Below are 19,122 nucleotides of genomic sequence, written 5' to 3'. Positions count from 1 at the left end.
TCACACACCACTGTATTATCAAAAATACAGATAATAAAAATAATTATACCCCATAAAAATACATATTTTACTTACAAACGCCTTAGTGACTTCAGATTCTCGAATATACCAGTGGATAACCTGAACAGGTGATTATTGTGCAAGAACCTATAAAGATCAAGATGTGAAAAATTAAATCCTACTGTTCAGAATTAGTACGAGTTTTTCTTACTGCAATATACTGTTACAGGTAACATTCCATTGTACAGATTGTCTTGCCTATAAACATGTCAAGATTATTCACCAAGTTGATGTAATTAATTCTTCAGCACAGAGGTTTCTGAAATTTTTTTTGCTGTGGCAACTTTTGCGAACTTCAAAAATCTATGTGTACGACAAATTTAATCAAGGTATTGCTTAAAAGAGAGTTTGCCAGTGAATAATTTGGAGATTTGGAATTTTTCACACCTCCCATTCTCAAAGGTAATTCAAGGTCATCCCAGGGAATTCAAAAACCCTCTCTGCTTTAGTACACAAATGATAATTTACTAATGAATCTGGAAAGAAGCAGACATTTTAAGGAAAAAAAATGAAGAAAACAGACATCACTCACAGTCGTTCCAGAGATGGCAAATCAGAGAAAGTATTCTGCTCTATTTTCTCTATCTTGTTGAAATGTATGTACCTATGAGGGGGGAAAAATGATTTACGTACTCATTTATTGTAAAAAAAAAGAATGAAAAATTTGTTATGGAGATAACAAGCTCAGTGTATCAAACTTCATTCGAGAGGCTCATAACGGAAATCACAAGTTACTCAATCACAAATTGAAACTTTAATAGTGATCATCCTGCCCATAAATCCTAATAAGTTAAAGTTAACTTACAGTTGTTCCAGCTTGTGAAGTCCTTTGAAAGCATTCTCTTGTATTGTCTTGATTCTATTCTTATACAAATATCTGTAATAATATTAGGACATTAATGGTTATTCAGCAAAAACATTAATAATCGAAATTGGATTTAAAATGGACATAACATGGCAGTAAAAACCAAATTTGAGTTTAAACTTTGAAATCAATCTCAGAAAATGGGGATGAAACTGTAAAGATGGATGAGATGCATACAGGTAGCGCAATTCTGAAAGCCCAGCAAAACCATCATTCTCTATTCTTGTAATATGATTGTTGTTGAGGAGCCTGCAATACAAAGAGAATGAAACAAAAATGTTATTTGCTTGATGTACATTCGTAAATATATGGTATAGTAAAAGTTCAGAATTAGTATGTTTAATTGAATTAGTATTAGTAGTTCAGTATTAGGCCGTAACATATATGCATTTGATATGCATATATGTTACGGCTAAAGCCCGAAATCAGCCAGTTGACCAGACCAATATCCGAAATTCGGGCTTTGGCCAGCCAGTTCGTGAAGTGGCTAGAGATCCCTGGCCAAAGAAAAAGCATGATTCGGGGTCATCGCTAAGTTGGGTGTACTTTTTATGATAATAATGGCCATTTAAAATAATGTTTAGCTATGGCAACCCTAACGATCAAAGGAATCGGAATGTCGATATCTTAGGGTAGGGTTTCTCAAAGTGTGCGTCGCGGTGAGCTGGAGATTTGTGTGCCTATTTATGCTTTGAAGTGGCCATTTTATATGTGAAAATATCTACGAAACTATTCTGGGGAGCCGCAGATGAATAATGGTCATCTGCGGCATTCATCATCAGGCAAAGGGAGGCGCAGGTGAAAAAAATTTGAGAGCCACAGTGTGTGTTAGGGGATTGATATTGGTATTATCAATACCACAGTAGAGATAGTGTGTAGTGTATATTTCTAGTGTGGTGTTGGCAAGGCCGTAGCGAGGGGTGGGGGGACTTGGGGGGGGGGTTGGTTTCCCCCCCGAAATGTGAGATGACTGAAAGAAGGGAAAAAGATGACCAAATCTATTGTTCTATCACTTTGGTCCCCCCCCCCTGAACGAAATTTCTGGCTACGGGCCAGATGGTTGGTATATAGGGTCTCCAGCCACTTTCTAATGTAATATATACACTATATACAGTTGATCCAATTTATAACGTTCCCAATTATAACGTTTTTCCACTTAATACTATTTATTTTCGTGGTCTCAACTAAGTAATTCTCATTAAGATTTCCCGTTTTAAGCGTTTCCCGCTTACAATGTTTTTCGTGACGTTCGGTTTTCAAAAAACGTTATAAGCGATATCCACTGTGTGTATATGCAGTCAAATACCTCGTTAGTGCGTCACCCGGCCGGTTAACACGTCACTCCGCTTACCTGATCACTTTTTTGGAAGTCCCAATTGTCCTCAGGCAGGAATTGGCAAGCTATGGCTTACTCCGTTTAACGAGTCACTCCGCTTACTGAGTCATATTTTTGCTCCCCCCAGAGTGACTCATTAACGAGGTTTGACTGTATAGTAGCGGTAGAAAAAAAAGATCTGGTTGATCAAAAGTACGCACATTGAATACTTGAAAAATACTTTCATCTGTATAGTCTTAACCCAAGGGAACATCCAGGAGAGCTTGATAAGCTTTGCATTGGTATAACACTAGTGAGAGAGTCGTATAGGAAGCTTGTATTCGGCTTGTTTATAAATCTCTCAAATATTTTTCATGAGTTCATGTCGGGAAAGATTTTCAGGAAAATATGAAATACTGTATTCAACATAGAAAATTTATATAGGCATAACTTTGTATACCAAAACAGACTTATGCAGTATGTTTGAAAGTGGCTAATTCATAATGCGCTGATTCAGATATGAAATGTCCCCAATTTTCAACAAAGTTTGATTTTCTGTTCCAATTTAAAGATCTGAGAAGTGTAACCCACATTTTATTTTCTTAAAAAGGTAATGTTAAAACAATGTAAAATTATCTCCATCTTGTATACTAGCATTGAGTAATGAAAGAGATCCATTTGAACTAACGGAACACAAAAATTTAATAAATGTATTTGAAAGTTATCGGGGGATGTTGCTAATCTTTCTGCAGAAAAACTCATTCAAAAACCAGGGTCAAATTCCAATAGGATTGACCGTAAACCCTACCGGAATTCGATCGGGTGGGAAAATTATCATGAGCCCTCTTTCGCGGAGGACAGAAAAATTTTCACTCAGAGAAAAGAAGCAAATATGTCGAAATATCCCCAGGGAAAATCATTGAAAAACAAAATAATAATATTACATTTCATGCAGTTTGTATTTCTAGTCAGTTTGAAATTCATGCTTAAATTTTTTGTTTACTAAACTGCTGCCATCTGTTGGCTTAATATTACATTTTCAGTTTTGAATTCGTTTTTTTCACTGCAACGTGAGAAGTTTATGGGTGCAATCCCAAATTTTAAAATTTTTTTCCCCTTTTTTCAACTTTGGCAGATAAAAATTTATATCCGTTAGGCCGGTATTACATTATAAAATTTGATAAAATCTCTTTTATTAAACTTACTGAAGATAACTCATAAGTTACATTTGAGCAAATATAACCAATAATCTTATTGGCTGAATTTTTCAAGTTTTATGAAAGGGATTTTATCAAACTTTTAGAGTGTAACTAGGGCCCTCCCCCAACTTCTCTTCCCAACACGTCTTGTTTATTTCGTCCCACTTCATCAGCGTGCTATGGAAAGGGACGTGTGAAAGCACCAGCTTACTGAAGAAGCGAATTTTAATAAAAATTTTAAATAAAGCAACAAAAAACAAATGAGATTCATCAAGTACCCCAGAAAACTTCCCCCATGGGGGTCCCCAGATTGAATTCTCTGAATTTTAGTGGGGCCCCTGACAGGATTTATCTCAGGCTACCGACGTGTTGCAAATTTTCCAATGTTAAACAACAAAAATCAATGAGATTCATCAAGGGACACCCAATATGAAACCTGTCAACATTTCCATGGGGCCCCGATCTGGAGGCTTGCCGGACATCTCCCCGGTGAAGGGCCACGAGAATTTTAAATTTTCATCAATTTTACAACGAAAGAAATCCAGGGCCCCCCATCCACCAGTAGTGGGGACCCAATACGAAATTTTTAGTGGGGAATCCAGACTGGATTTATCTCGGTCTTCCGCTGTTGCAAATTCTACAATGTTTAAAAAAAAAAATCAGATTCATCCAGGGCCCCCAAAATGAAATCTGTAAACATGGGGCCCCAGACTTGGAAGCTTGTCGGTCATCCCCCACTGCGAGTGCCATGAAAAATTTTCATTTGTATTCGTTTTACTAAAGAATGAAATCCATTGCCCCAACCAATTACCCAAGACACCAATTCGCATATTTTTAGTGGGGTCCCAAACTGGCTTTATCTCGGGCTCCCGCTGTTGCAAATTCTACAACAGAAAAGGATGATATACACCCAGGGCCCCCAAAATGAAACCTGTAAACATGGGCCCCCCCCCGACTTGAAAACTTGTCGGTCATCCCCCACTGCGAGTGCCATGAAAAATTTTCATTTGTATTCGTTCTAACAAAGAATAAAATCCAGGGCCCCAACCAATTCCCCGGGACACCAATTCGAACACTTTTGGTGGGGCCCCAGACTGGTTTTATCTCGAGCTTCCGCTGTTGCAAATTCTACAACAGAAAAGATGATATTCATCCAGGTCCCCCAAAATGAAACCTGTAAACATGGGGGGCCTTAACTTGGAAGCTTGTCGGTCATCCCCCGCTGCGAGTGTCATGAAAATTTTTTATTTGTATTCGTTTTACCAACGAATAAAATCCAGGCCCATCCACGCAACTACCCGTGACCGAATTCGCAAATTTTATGGGGGGGCCCCAGACTGGATATATCTTGGGCTCTCGCTATCGCAAATTTTTCAATGTTAAAGCAGTAAGAAAACAATGAGATCCATATCAAGGGCCCCTGGAAATGAAAACTTTTAACTTCCCCATGAAGGTATACGTGCAATCCCCCCCCCGGGTACCCGGACCCTGTGTGTTGGGAGCACTGGTGTTATATGCATATTATACATACCTCTAGAAATGACCTCCCCACAATGGCTGACAGGGGGGCCACAACGATTCTTATCACTTTTTGATTTTTTACACTATAAATTAACCACAGAGGGGCCCCTGACAAGCTGGTTTAGAGGCTCGCTATCTAAATTACAGCCAAGGACCCTGCGGTAGGATGTGGGAGCCTCTCGGTACATGCACATAACATGGTCCCGATGGGTCAAATGGGTCCCGATATATGCTAGAGTTAAATGAATACTTGACCCAAAATCGTAACCGACTTCCGTAACACAAAAACGTCACCCATTTCCGTAACATAAAATCGTCACTAATTTCGGTTACTTAGAAACAGGCCCTTTCGGAGTTTGTGATTTTATATTATAGAGTAGATACAGGCCATGTTTCTGAGTACATACACTGCGCGCCAAAAAAAAAAAACATCGTGGTTGTAATCTAAATCATGTTAGTATACTGAAGAGGGAAAGACTGGTTGTCATTCCAAAAATGTGCATGATCAACGTGAATTAAATTTCCGAGTCTGTCCGAAGACCACCTGTCCCATTCTTGCAGGCTTTTTTTTCTTTTATTACCACACGCGTCCCGCTCCCCCCATCCGATACAGACATCAGAGCGTTCCCGAAGGTCGGCCATCCTTGGAAAATCCAGCCAACCTGCAGACAGGTTGAGAAAGGTTACTTCAAGAGGATTTCTCTCATCAAACTCGAGTATTTATCGTGTATCGGTTATAACGCATATGGATATAACGAATTTTCACGTTCCCGTGAGACTTTATTATGTCGGGGCTTCGCTATATAATCAAATAAAAGGTCAAATCATTAAAAGGTTCCATCGAACCTTGTAAACCTACAGCTTACCGTTTTGAAGCAATTATGAAGACTAGTCTCAAGCGTTCGCGGAAAAGAGGTTTAAGGCCGGGATTTACACTATAAAAGTTCATTTAAAAAACTTGAAAAACGCAACCAATAAGAGCATCGTAACCGATAGGCTTATTGTTTTTTTTTTTTTCTTCAAGTTTTGTAAAAGTGCTTGTATAAAACTTGAAAAATACAACGAATAAGCTGATCGGTTACATTTGCTCGAATGTAACCTATGAGCTTTATTGGCTGAATTTTTTAAGTTTTATAAAAGGGATTTTACCAAACTTTTATAGTGTAATGAAGGCCTAAGGCCGGGATTACACTATAAAAGTTTGATAAAAGTTCTTTTGTAAAACTTGAAAAATGCCACCAGTAAGCGCATTGGTTACATTGGAGCGAATGTAATTGATACGATTATTGGTTGTTTTTCCTAAGTTTTATAAAAGGACTTTTATCGAACTTTTATAGTGTAATGAAGGCCTAAGACTGATAATTTCGAAAGGAAGCTGTATGAAAATACTACGAGCACAGACGTTATTCCCGGCTCCACCATCACTGAAATATTTAGTTCCAAGAAGAGTGATGTTGACACTCGGACTGGCCACCCCAAAGTTACGAACGATTGAGAGTCTGCACAACTTGTTAGAAAGGAGCCATTCAACCCTTCCTTGATCAGCTAAAGATTTTGATGCAAATCTGGCTGAAAATGAGTGTCGAGATAATGCGTAAAATCAAAGGCACGATTCGAATATATAAGTGTTGTTATTAATATTATTAAAGAAGGTCCAATATAAAATCTTAGTGTGTGCAACTTTTTTTTCGATTTTCAAATCAGGCTGTAAATATGGATAAGAAAAGAAACTTCGTTGAAACGATATCTAACAGATATTTTTCTTGCTCCACAGAAAATCGTTATCAGCAATGATTTGAAATTGTTTATGTATAACAAAACGTCTCTGTACTTACAGTGTATTAAGATTAACCAAATTCTTGAATGCATTTGTTTTCACTTCCTTGATCTTATTGAACCGAAGGTCTCTGTAAAAAAAAGAAATACTTATAAATGAATACTCTACCGTTTTTAAGCATTCATATAATAATTCTAAAATCAATATATCGATTCAACACACTGAATTCAACAACACATGATCAATGTAATTGAAAAAGCACCAAACATGGCCCCCCGCTCTGCCCCTTGCGGGATATAAGCGGATTGATTGAAAAAGCAGAACAGGAAGTTTATTAATGGCCATTTTTCTCCCTGCATAAATTATTCACTGTTCATCAAACACCAGACCACGCGGGCCAGCGCACGAGTGGCGTGGTGGTAAGATGCTCGTCTACCACCGTGGAGGTTGCTGTCACGGTCCTGGGTTCGAGCCCAAGGGAGGATATAGATAGGACGTTTTCCCTTAGACTGGAATTTCATTATAAAAGTTTGATAAAATCACTTTTATAAAACTTGAAAAATGCAGCCAATAAAGTTCGTAGGCTACATTCGAGCAAATGAAATCCATAATCTTACGGGTTAAATTTTTCAAATTTTATAAAAGAACAACTTTTATAGTGTAATACCGGCCTTACGAACTTGAGGCGACCACCGATAGACAGTGTGTGTCTTCATTTCCAATCTCATTAATGACAGTAAATTGCAATATAGCGACATGGCCAGAATTGGTGTTTGGTGAAGTAGTAGACCACGTGGGCTGAGAGATTGTTATTCACAGAGATAGATTGTATTCAGTATATATAGAGCACTGTTTCCTCACCCACCGGCTCGCAAAACATTTCGTTAAATTATTAAAACCACTATCACCGGTGAGAAGGATACTTGTGAAATTCCCATTTACGTGAATAAAACGAAAACTGTTAGCATCAGTAATACAAACCATATAAAGAAATCGAATAGAAGTTAATGCAGCGATAGCTTCTACAGAAACACCGCTGAAGCCAAAACCCCCTAGCCTGGACTCTCTTTCCCGATTATATAGTTTTCTTCTATTTGCACAGAAAAAGATGTCGCTGAGTGGCGTGATCAACCTGCGCCTTCTTAATACAATTTGCTGCTGTGATCAAAGCGGTGTTTTGACTTCACTAACTGATTCGGGTGGGGGTGGAATATCAGATCTGGCTATCATCGTTTCAGCCAAATGAATCACGAGTCAAAAGTTTTGGGACATTACATGAATTGTTCAGAATAAGAATTGTAAGTGAAGTAGTCATCACACACACACACAGAAGAATGATAACGATCTGTTGAATGTCCGTGGGAGGAATTATTATTCCAATATATCTGACTTATGTTCGTGGTTACTTTCTACAAAATGGCACTGGAGTGAATTTTAATAATAATTTTTGATAGAAAGTATCCCAAAATGATAAAAAAAATACATTTTGGACTCCATTTGCCATTTTCTACGAAAAAAAGTCATTTTTAAGTCTAATTTTAAGCAAAATTCATGTAATATTCGAAACATGATTGCAAAAAAAATTCTACGAATGGAATGTTTTATTATTTTTACAGTATATTCAACTAATGATGGTGTAGGTTAGAATCAAAATTTAAAGGATTGTGTGTGCGTGCGTATAGTATGCTCATAAGTTACATTCAAATCTGTTAATGTACGTATGAATTTCTTGAAATTTCACTCTGCATATGGTCTATAAAACACTGCAATTAGACAAATGTATGTGACAGAAATTAGATTTTGATTCATAACCTCAACAATATATAGCAGAATATATTAAAATTTTGTAATGACACAATCAGGGCCGTCCTAAGACCATCCTGGGGCCCCCAGGGCAAAGTGATTTTTCTGAATGCTCCACGTCGGCGAGACATGTTCACTTTCGAAAATTTTAACTTGATTTCATTTTCCCTACTGCACTTTAGGCCCGGGTGTATTCATGCTTTAAGACGGCACTTGACACATTGAATGGATTTTTAGAAATCATGTTTCCAACTCAAGTAAAATGTCAAAAATAGCATTCTTCGTATAAAGTACGTTTTTATTCACGGATTATTGGTATGTAAAAACGCAACACTAAAGTGGGCGTAACTTTGGTTCTACGCATCATATAACAAAACAAAGCCTGTTTTGGAATCAAAAATGGACCTTTCATAACGTAAATAATTTTAACTTATTCGAATAACTTGGTATTTCCTTTTGTCATCGAATGACTTTTAATTTTAAAATTGCTTATATATTGCAACCGAATCTAGGGATTATGAGAAACCCGGTAAATGTTAATCCCTAGTGGTCACACCCTCCCGAGTATTGTACACCCACGCTGAGTTGGCCTCTGGCTACGTCATGATGGGCGATTCCATTTATCTTCTTTCTGTAAAAATGACCGCTGGGTACATAATACAATACTATAATTGGGTGCATAGACAAACAGAAGAGGTACTGTGTTTGTTTAGACTGGAAAATGTAATTTTCATTGTGATAGCGGGGGGGGGGGGGGGATGTCTTGATATTTGGCTGAACATATTTGGTAATCCTATCGAACGTTATCAAATAGCAGATTACGAATCCGATTTCAATTGCAACAAACGGTATTTACAACATCCTATCATTTGGCATCACTGAAGTTCACGGAATTTCAACAATGAGAATTCCTAACAATGGGATGAAATTTTCGAACAGTCCAGCAAATGATTATAAATAGGATGGACTGATAGTACACAACACCGCATTGGATTCTTTTCAAGATGACAATGGCGATATGAATTCTGTGTCAGACATCATTTGCTGGACGAACGGATGCGATCAGGTCAATAGACGGAAGGAAGGTAGGGTGATGAGTGAGAACACAAAAAAAAAACATGTTCTCCCTTTTCGTGGGAGGACGTTTCACTCACTCCAGAGTTCAATCGTTCTCAGGTTCTGTTGGAAAAACCTGCATGATATTCTGATATGAGTTGGCAGAGGCGAGGTGTGGCCATTCGGAATATACATGGACTCGGCGCTGTAGAAGCACGTCCTTTTTAATTCATTTTTATTTTATGGACGTTTTGGTGTCGATGTAGATGTTGGTGATGTGTGAAGGCTCATTGACTTCGGAGTCCCAATACAAATACTCGGTCTATTGTGGCTATTTCATCAAAATCTACAAAATAAACTATTTAAATAATCAAAAATCGTTCACGAGCATAAAAATAACCACTCATGTCATAACGTTTTTTGTAATCCGTCGATGGCATGAAACATGGCTTATATTAGTTATATCAGTGATTCCCAACGTGGCGTTAACGCCCCGTGGGGGGCGATGGAATGTTCCAGAGGGGAGGTAGAAGCTACAGGTATAACGTAGGAACCTATGGGTTATATTGCATTGGGGGCGATGGGAGAAAAAAATTCTGAAGAAGGGGGCGATGGGAGAAAAAAATTCTGAAGAAGGGGGCGATGGGGGACAAAATAGGTTGGGAAACACTGAGTTATATTAATGTTCTTCAACCGCTGGTCCGCTACGCATTTCGCCTTGCTGAGGATTGAAAAAGATGCTTTTTTGTTGAAATTTCTATTCACGTCAAACAAAATTGTTCAGCCGTGTTAGTTAACAATCAAAACTCAACAGAGGAATCGAATGAAAGTTGTTGTAGCGCTTTATATCTCAAAAACAGCGCTGATGCCAATTATATATCACTGCCAAAGCCCGAAATCGGCCAGTTCACGAACTAGCCAGCCAGTTGACCCGGCTCATGTCCGAAAGACTGGGAAATGGATGATTGACCGATCATGCGTGTTTGGCTGAATGCACAATGAAGGATATTATCAAGAGGGTTTTTGTTGTTTTTTAATGAAAAAAATCATTGTTAACAACTATAATCACGGCATTAGTGATTCAAGATGAAGGACATATAGATCATAATAATAATAATGTTGATCTGGTACTCAACATTACTTCGTCACTGTCATATGCGAAAAAAAAAAGAAACATCTTCACTCCTTCGCTTAAAAGCGATTGACAAGAAATTCGGATGATCTCTGAACGAATCGGTGATAAATATGGTAACCTTGTCCTAACCTAACCACGTGTTAGGGGAACGAAAAAAAAAAAACAACAGAAAGCTAAGAAAAAGAAACAAATGAAAGGTAAACAGTATAGTAGATAAGAATATGAGATACACTTTAGTCACTATACAGGGTGGACAAAAAGTCCGTAAAAACTTTAAAAATTCATAAAACCTGGAAAAATAACCGAAATAAAAAACGGTTTGCAGGGTTAGCATCGCTAGGTCACAGGAATCTTTTTAAGACGGGGGGGGGAAACTCAAAAACAGCCGATAGGTGGCGCTGACGTACAAAAGTCAAAGGAAAGATACGCAAATAACGAACAGAATGCCTCCAAATCGTTTATTACAGCAGTATGTATTCCACATGACCACCAGGGAATAACACATTGAACTAATGTTTTTTTCTGTATCAAGAAAAATTCCCCTTCGTGAGAATAACTTTTTTGCTAACCGCATTCAAACGGTCCAATTCTTTGTTTTTATGAACTTTTAAGCTAGAATTTATAGAACACTCTGAATATTGCTAAGAGAAATTTGATATTTTTCGTAATCAAAGCTGAACAAGGCCGACAAGCTCACCCATCTTCAACATTCTCCACTTAGATTAATCAAATTAAATTAATCAATTATATTTCTTAATTTTGGCAGTTTTCGTACCAAGATCAAAAAGGTGAATATATTGATCTGCAGCCATCCGAAAAACATGCATCAGTCCTGTCAACGGAACCCCGCATGACGCACTTCATCTCACCTCTGAATTAAAACGTATTGTCTACAAAATCGATCGCATGAACCAGGGCCACAATTAGAGGGGGGAAGAGGGGCAGGGCAGCTGCCCGGGGCGGCAAAATTCAGGTGGGGCGGCAGTTTTAAGTAGGAACAAAGAACACCGTTGCAAAATTATATGATTTTAAAGCTGTGGGGGCGGCAAAAATCATAGTTTCACGGCCCTGGCATGAACATTTCCCCATATGCTTCAATAGTTATAGTTTCACCCAATCATCATTTCACATGCTTCTGCTGTTTTTTGAGGGAAAAACCCCCACCTGTTATAATATTGTTAAACCTGATTTTAATAACGACTGGAAAATAGAAGAGATACCCCTTTTCAACTTGTATAAATGTAAATTTTGATTTAACAAAATAATAACGGTATGCTTCATTTTCTTCCAGAAATAATGACATTAATTATGAGAAATACACAAAAATGAAATAAAAATTCAGAATCGGAAAAAAATTAATCAAATATCAGCAAAACAAGTTAATGCTGATTTTAACAGGTCATTTCAAAACATTCGGTTATTTAATGTTGGTTAGTTTCTTGGTTAGTTCGTTTTTATGGGGGATCACCCCCATAAAAACGTTTTGAAATACAGTCGGCCCCCCGTGTTCGCGGGGGTTACGTTCCAGGGGTGACCGCGAATACGGGAAATCCACGAATAACCGAAACCATACTTTTTTTTCTTGTATATCTCGTTTATTGAACAGCATGAGAAGAGCAGGGTAACGCAGAGGTGTAAGGGAATGTAAAAGAGGGTGCAGAAATTGTTGGCGATGTTTTCTGAAAGAACATTGTGATTTCTATTTGCAGTTTCTTCTTCATATCATCAAGTATTTTGGGATATGATGACAAGGCTTCCTCTACAAATTTTTCTACATGTGAAGAGCGTACCATAGACCATAGAGGGATCTATGCCATGAAAACAATCTATTGCTCATTTGAGCGTGCGAAGCATTTCCGCTATGTTACTCATGGTGAACTTGTCTTCTACTTTTTTATATTGATCTTCTTCATCTGATACCGCTCGAGTTTCAGGAGCAGTCAACTGCATTAATTGTTCTTCGATCAATACCTCCGAACTGCTATTAATTAGCTGTTCGAGACTTATATATCTATATCATTGAACCATTCTCTCTTAAGTTGGCTCTGTAAAATTGGTTGTGTCCTTTAGCGCACATTGTGGCCAAAGGGGTTAATCCAACCCGAGGTGACCGTTTCTCTCTTGGGAGTTGCAACGGTTCTAGTGATGACAGTAATGCCATTAGCGAGCCATTCTAAACATGCACAACTCAAGTTTTGTAAACAAAACACATCAATGACGATTTCTGAGTGTTGCAAAAAAAAATTTCCAGAAAGGAAAAAACCCCGCGAATACGGGGGGCCGACTGTATATATTTTAAAATATGGATGTAAAAATGTAGGTGATGTTCAACATTTTAATTGAAATAATACATTATAACCAAGGCCCGGAAGTTGTTGCCCTAAAAAAATCCTGAAAAATCACTTCAAAAAATGCCCTAAAAATGAGAGAAAAATGCCATCAAAATAATAAAACGAAGTTCTCTCAAAAAAGTGGTTACGTTCGAATAATCGGAAGAAAAAAAATTGACAGCATCACACACACAAAATCACACATATGTAAATTGTGTTTTCAAGTTTTTTTCCTCTCTCTCGTTTAGATTTCATCAAAAATAACAATTTTTCTAATAAACGAGTTGTTATTCATCAACAGGTTAAGAATACTCGTGTTGGGCCCCCCCCCCCCCCACAATGGTGTGGCTGACAGGACTCCGGCTTGGTGGGGGGGGGGCATGCGACAATTCTTATTTCATTCTTTCTTAACAAAAAATCCACTATTGAAAAGCCGGTGAAGAATCTGATCGGAAGATCCGGTTGCTAGATGTGGACAGGGTCGTCTTAAGAGTATCATGGGCCAAGTCGTTTTTCGGAGGCCCTACCTGGTAAATCCTAGAAAATTTCAACCGGATCTCATTTTTGTGAGGCCCTCTTCTGTTGAGGCTCCCGAGCCGTGCCCGGGTGGGCCCATGCGTTAAGACGGCACTGGATGTGGAGGGCCATAACTGGCGTACTGGGGCAAGAGGAGGAATAGGATTTTTTTTTGCAGTAAAAAAAATGAATTCCCCCCCCCCCCCCCCCGAGAAAATCCTGTGTCTCTATAGTTAGGAAGCATAAAAGCATCTTTTATTTTCCAGAAATTCAAACATATCTTTTGATTAATCCCCTTTGAAGATGGAATTTCAAAAAATAAATAGATTTGCAGGCAGTCTATTCCGGCCTATATAGGAATATGCAGGTGTAAATTTTGTAAAGACTTGCCGTGTTAATTTTGTCGGTGTGCCCTCTTTGGGAACACCTTGAATTCGGGACTCGATTTTACGCAAGCTTTCAATGTAAAAAGTTAAAACGTATATAGAATAAAGAGATTAGCGATTAGTGTACAGACAACAAAGTAACAGAAATTTTTCCCCAGAAATACTTTTTATATCCAAAATAAAAAAAAATCTTTGAAATTTGAATTCATTTTCTTTGTGAAAAATAAGGTTTTTCAAAAAATAAACACGGGCCAAAAGTATGGATCGGCTTGTGTGGTGTTGATAAAGAAGGTTCGAAAAGTAATCCCTAAATTCATTTTCATTTTATTTATCGTTTATTTTCAGTGTCTGAAAAGGGACATTTTTAGATGTGCCCAGTCTGGGCACACTGAGTCGGAAAGGGTTAAAGCTCTTCTCTCTCAATGCAATCAGTATTCATATAATTTTTTACATTGTGAAAAAGTGAAAACAGGCGTGAAAATGCCAAAAAAAAAAAGCCCAGACAACGAAGAAGAAAAATGCAAAAGACGCAAAAAAAAAATGCAAATCTCATCAACATCTGGGCCCTGATTATAACGCAACAATCTAATTAGAGGGAATTTTTTTTTAAATTAGTTACGATGGCTAATTAATGGTGAAATATACAAAATATACAGTTTTATTTTACTCTCATCCATAAACAGATAAAATCTACTTAGCGGAGTTGGACAGTTGTTACCTTGAATTTTGGTACGAATTTATAAATCTCTGAACGCAAAGTTTCAGCAGCTCTTAAAAAATGACAACAAGGAACCAACTTTTTCTAGATAGAAAAACTATTGTACTTCATAAAATACCAAAAAAAAAAAAAAAAATTGAGAATGGAAATTGGTATAATATGGGATTTTTGACCATGCATTTACCATGTACATTCAACTATACGTGAGACCATAGAGGGTTAAAAAAGCACAACTCTACAAAAAAAAATTCACGCCAAGATTCTAGGGCACATAAAATCGAGACAATCCCCACGATGTATTCAACGAAAACAAATTCCATACAAAAATCAATCCCAAGAATATATATAATCCTATTCAATAATAATTTCAACGCCAACACATTCCTCGTCACGGCTAATAAAATCAATAAAAGCGAGATCAGAGACGAAATTTAGCGCGGAACAACCGGCGGCACATATTATAACGTGGTTTATTTAGTATGTTTAACTACAATGCGATTCGTCACCCAAATCGACCATATTGACCCGCTAATCGGGAATCCTTCGCCGTCAATGGCGGCGGCACCCGAAAAAAGCACGCACGCACGCGATGTCTAAAGGCTCTATTGGGCTTCTAAAGCAAACTTCCTTTTCAAAAATGGCGAATCAAAACTTGCGACACCGATCCGACTGAGACTAGGATTTTTTTTTTATTTACCTCATCACCTAGATAACGATGAAAAGATTCGGGAATGCAAATGGCGTCTGAAGCACGAGGATGTTCTGCGAGCTGTGACACAATGGCAGGCATTGATTCATATCACGGATATATAAGGTTTGAGACACGAACCGTCGAATCATCACAACTTCCAACCGTCGTCTAGGATTACAGCTGAGGATCCTGATCCATCATGAGACTTTGCAGCCCACAGTGTTTTCCGTCGCTCGTCGTCATTGGCACGATGTGGGCCGTGGCTTGCGGTATCGAACTTGGCAGGAAGAGCGATCCGGTCAACGAGGTGCAGCTGAACATCAGCAGGAGCGGAAGGAGCGGCGATGACTACCAGTACTACCAGCAGTCATCGGATAGACGGCCCGATGATAATGACGCCGATGACGGTGGTGACTATTCGGCGTCCTACGGTGACAACGATGGACTTTCGTCTAGGGGATCGAACGATAAAGACGACAACAGGCCATCCTATAAGACACCGTCGGGTTTCCATGACTTCGTTCCCGGTTCGTCCTACCCTCCTCCGCCACCAGTACCCGGTAAGCCTTCGCGTTACTTCGGAGGTAAATCATATAACAGCGGCAAGTACGGTCCCTGGAAAGGAGATCAAGGTGGTTCCAACGACGATGACGGCGGTAAGGGTTCCGACTACTATTTCCCGACGTCTCAGAAAGGACCGTATTTCAGCCCCGACCAGATGCTGATGATCATGAGCCAACTGACGGACAGCCACCCAAACACGGACGTGGATACCTCGAAATTCGGCGGTCTCTTGGGCAAATTCCTCGCGGATCCGATCCCGTACCTCATTGCGATATTCCTCCCGCTGTCGCTGATCGTCGCCGCTATCCTCCCGTCTCTCATCAACATGATGATGGCCAACGCCGGACCACCGGTCATCACCACAACCGCGACCGGTAACACCAACGGCAGGAACGTCGATGCTACGATGGCGCTGGTCGAGCCGGTCCTGAAGGCGATCGGGAAGTTCGGGGCGAGGAGCCTCGAAAACCCGGCCTGCATGCAGAGGATCTTCTGCCAGGTGGCCGGAGGAACCCGGAGCTCGAACGGGACCGAAAATGCCAGCACTTTCAGGAGAGTGCTGTACAAGGCGTCCACCTTCATCGACGACCAATGGCTGGATTCCATCGGTGTCAAGAATCTAGTGAAGTCGCTTCGGGACGGGAAATGCGAGCAGATCCCTTGCAGGTCCTCTCAGGCGGACGCGACGACGACGGCAACTAAGACGAAAGGCGGCAACGAAACCAGTGGCGAGAAGAAACATCGATAACATGGACAGTTATCTTTGGAAATATGATCCAGAGACCCCGGTTGAAGTTACTACATGTATTTATTGCACTTTCTTCTATTCTGCTTTTGTAAAGTTTTTTTTCCTCCGTCAGAACTATTACTGTAAATAAAGCGTAATCAGATCAATGACTTGATATATTTTCCACCACACCACACCAATGACCTGGGCAGTCTTAAGAGTATCATTGACCCCCGGGCCAAATGGTTTTTCGGAGGCCCTACCTAGTAAATCCTAGAAAATTTCAACCGGATCTCATTTTTGTGAGGCCCCTCTTCTCTTCAGGCCCCAGGGCCGTGCCCGGGTGGGCCCATGCGTTAAGACGGCACTGCCAATGACAAGACTTAATTTGAGACTAGTAGTTTTTTCTGGTGGGCTATCAGTAGTGGCCATTGCTATTGAAGCAGCTACAGCAAAATTTTTGGATATGCTATAACTTGAACCTTGGAAGCGTAGGAGACCGTATAATACTACAAATACAGTACAACTACAAGACACCCCCGGGCTAAAAACACCTCCTAGCTAAAGAAATCTAGCTGTAGTTTACTCCAGCGGTTCTCAATTAGAGGTGCATAGACCACACACACACACCGCTGGAATGTTGATAGACTGCAGTATGATTTGACAAAAATTGTACTTGTGGCGACAGCTCTCGATAGAGGGTATGAAACATTTACCTTTTTAGTGCTGTCCAGTAGATGGCCCTACTATCGCATCATAGTTACTAGTACTGGATAGAAAGTCCTATGGCTGTAGTTTATTGCAATAAATGCGGGTCCATGGCAGACATCAAGATAGGAGGTCCACGACAAAAAGTATTTGGGAACCGCTGGGAGGGGGAGGTTTACTCAATGAACTCTAATCTATGCCTAGAGCAGCGGTTCTCAACCGGTGCTCCGTGGAGCCCTTGGGGCTCCTTGCGCACTCTTCAGGGGCTCCGCGCTTCGATATCTCTCTGAGATGGGAAGCGGGGTGTGCCCGGTCTTCAAAGGTCAAAGGCCTAGAGATATCTGAGAAGAACTAAAACGTGACACTCCTAATGAAGCGCTACTCCTTTGGTTCGGCTTCAAGTTCATACAAATCGAAATACAACAAAGCTGAAAAATGAGATTAAAGAGTACCCATAGAAATACAAATGTAAAATATATTTGAAAAAGATTCCGCAACCCAAAAAACAGAAGCAATTGCAGTAGAATTACTGCACGACACTAGGGGAGGTGAACTATCCCATTTATTCACAACCCTAGAAGAGAAGACCTCCCTGTGACACCCCCACGTGGAGTAGTAGCCTATAACGACCTGCAAGCATTACTTACTTTAATCTAAGATTATTAACCCTCTAGCCGCGAGGGCGACGCAAATATTACATTTCACCTACTCTATAAAATTTCGAACATTCAACAGAAAACGTTTCAAAATTATGTCGGCATTTCTACCTACATGGAGAAGGGTCCTACTAAGTCCTAAGACATTATTTTGGACCATTTTTCTCGAATAAAAACATGCTGGGTTCCTAAGAAATTTTGTCGGCTTCTAAATTATTATTATTTTCAAATGCTGATTTAACCAGTCTGGCCAAAACAATCCAGTTCATATTTACACAATCCTCAAATATTTCAGGCATCAGTTATTTGGTAGAACGATATAAATTCACTGACGGCACTAAACATCTGCTCAAAAGCTATTCTTCATACAAAAAGTTGCTGTTGCTCAAACAAAAAAGGCCGCTGAGACTTTTCTGATGTTTGGCTCTAGCCGCAGATCTCAATCCAAACTATTTTCTGGCTGTTGGGGGGCTAGAGATCTAAAATTCTCCAGAATAATATTTAACAGAATATTAGAGAATATTCTCTGGAGGGAAATGTTATGCATATAATATATGCGAAATATTATGAATAACTTGAGAATATTCTCCAGAAGGACTGACAATATTCATTAATCTATTGCAAATTAATGGAGAATATCATCGAAAATAATAATTACTCTCCAGTTATTTATAATAGTCTTTCCAGAGAATATTCTCCTCGATGAGAATATTCTTGTCATTTATAACAGTAGTCCTTGCAAACAATATCTCAAGAATATTTGCAATAGCATGTATTATAATAAATAATCTCTATAAACAACTTGATAATATTCTCATCGAGGAGAGTGTATTGAAGAATATTCTCTGAATGAACCATTATTACAAGTAAAGGACTATTATTATAATATAATAATACTCCTCTATTTATAGTACTCCAGTCCTTCCAGAGAATATTCTTTATATCCCCATCTTCATCTTTATCAAGAAGACGGAATATTGAAGTTGGCAGCCCACAATATTAAACTTTAAAAGCAAGGAAATGAAACCATTAGCGCTGAATTGCACAACTTGCGAAGAAATATGAGCGATACAAAATGTAAGTGTATGATCATTG

The 19,122-nt window shown here is 39.1% G+C and overlaps 1 protein-coding gene across 2 annotated transcripts in view; it reads right to left on the bottom strand.

Annotated features, from left to right (window-relative positions):
* Pxn (Peroxidasin) overlaps positions 1-19,122 on the bottom strand; it is a 109,765-nt gene that overhangs the window by 34,346 nt on the left and 56,297 nt on the right. Inside the window, exons 2-6 of one of the 2 annotated variants that reach the window (XM_089251319.1) lie at positions 6,796-6,867; positions 1,103-1,174; positions 866-937; positions 593-664; positions 76-147 (exon numbers count right to left, since the gene is read on the bottom strand). In XM_089251319.1, coding sequence (XP_089107445.1) covers positions 76-147; positions 593-664; positions 866-937; positions 1,103-1,174; positions 6,796-6,867 — 360 coding nt within the window. The remainder of the gene's footprint in view (positions 1-75; positions 148-592; positions 665-865; positions 938-1,102; positions 1,175-6,795; positions 6,868-19,122) is intronic. The other variant, XM_089251321.1, reaches the window with a different exon arrangement.

The sequence above is a fragment of the Pholcus phalangioides genome, unplaced genomic scaffold (genome assembly GCF_987345545.1).
Source record: "Pholcus phalangioides strain wild (caught in Gottingen) unplaced genomic scaffold, Ppha-v1.0 ptg000024l_1, whole genome shotgun sequence".
NCBI lineage: Eukaryota > Metazoa > Arthropoda > Arachnida > Araneae > Pholcidae > Pholcus > Pholcus phalangioides.
The sequence above is the reverse complement of the archived record's forward strand: the minus strand, read 5'-3'. Positions and strand labels throughout refer to the sequence as shown.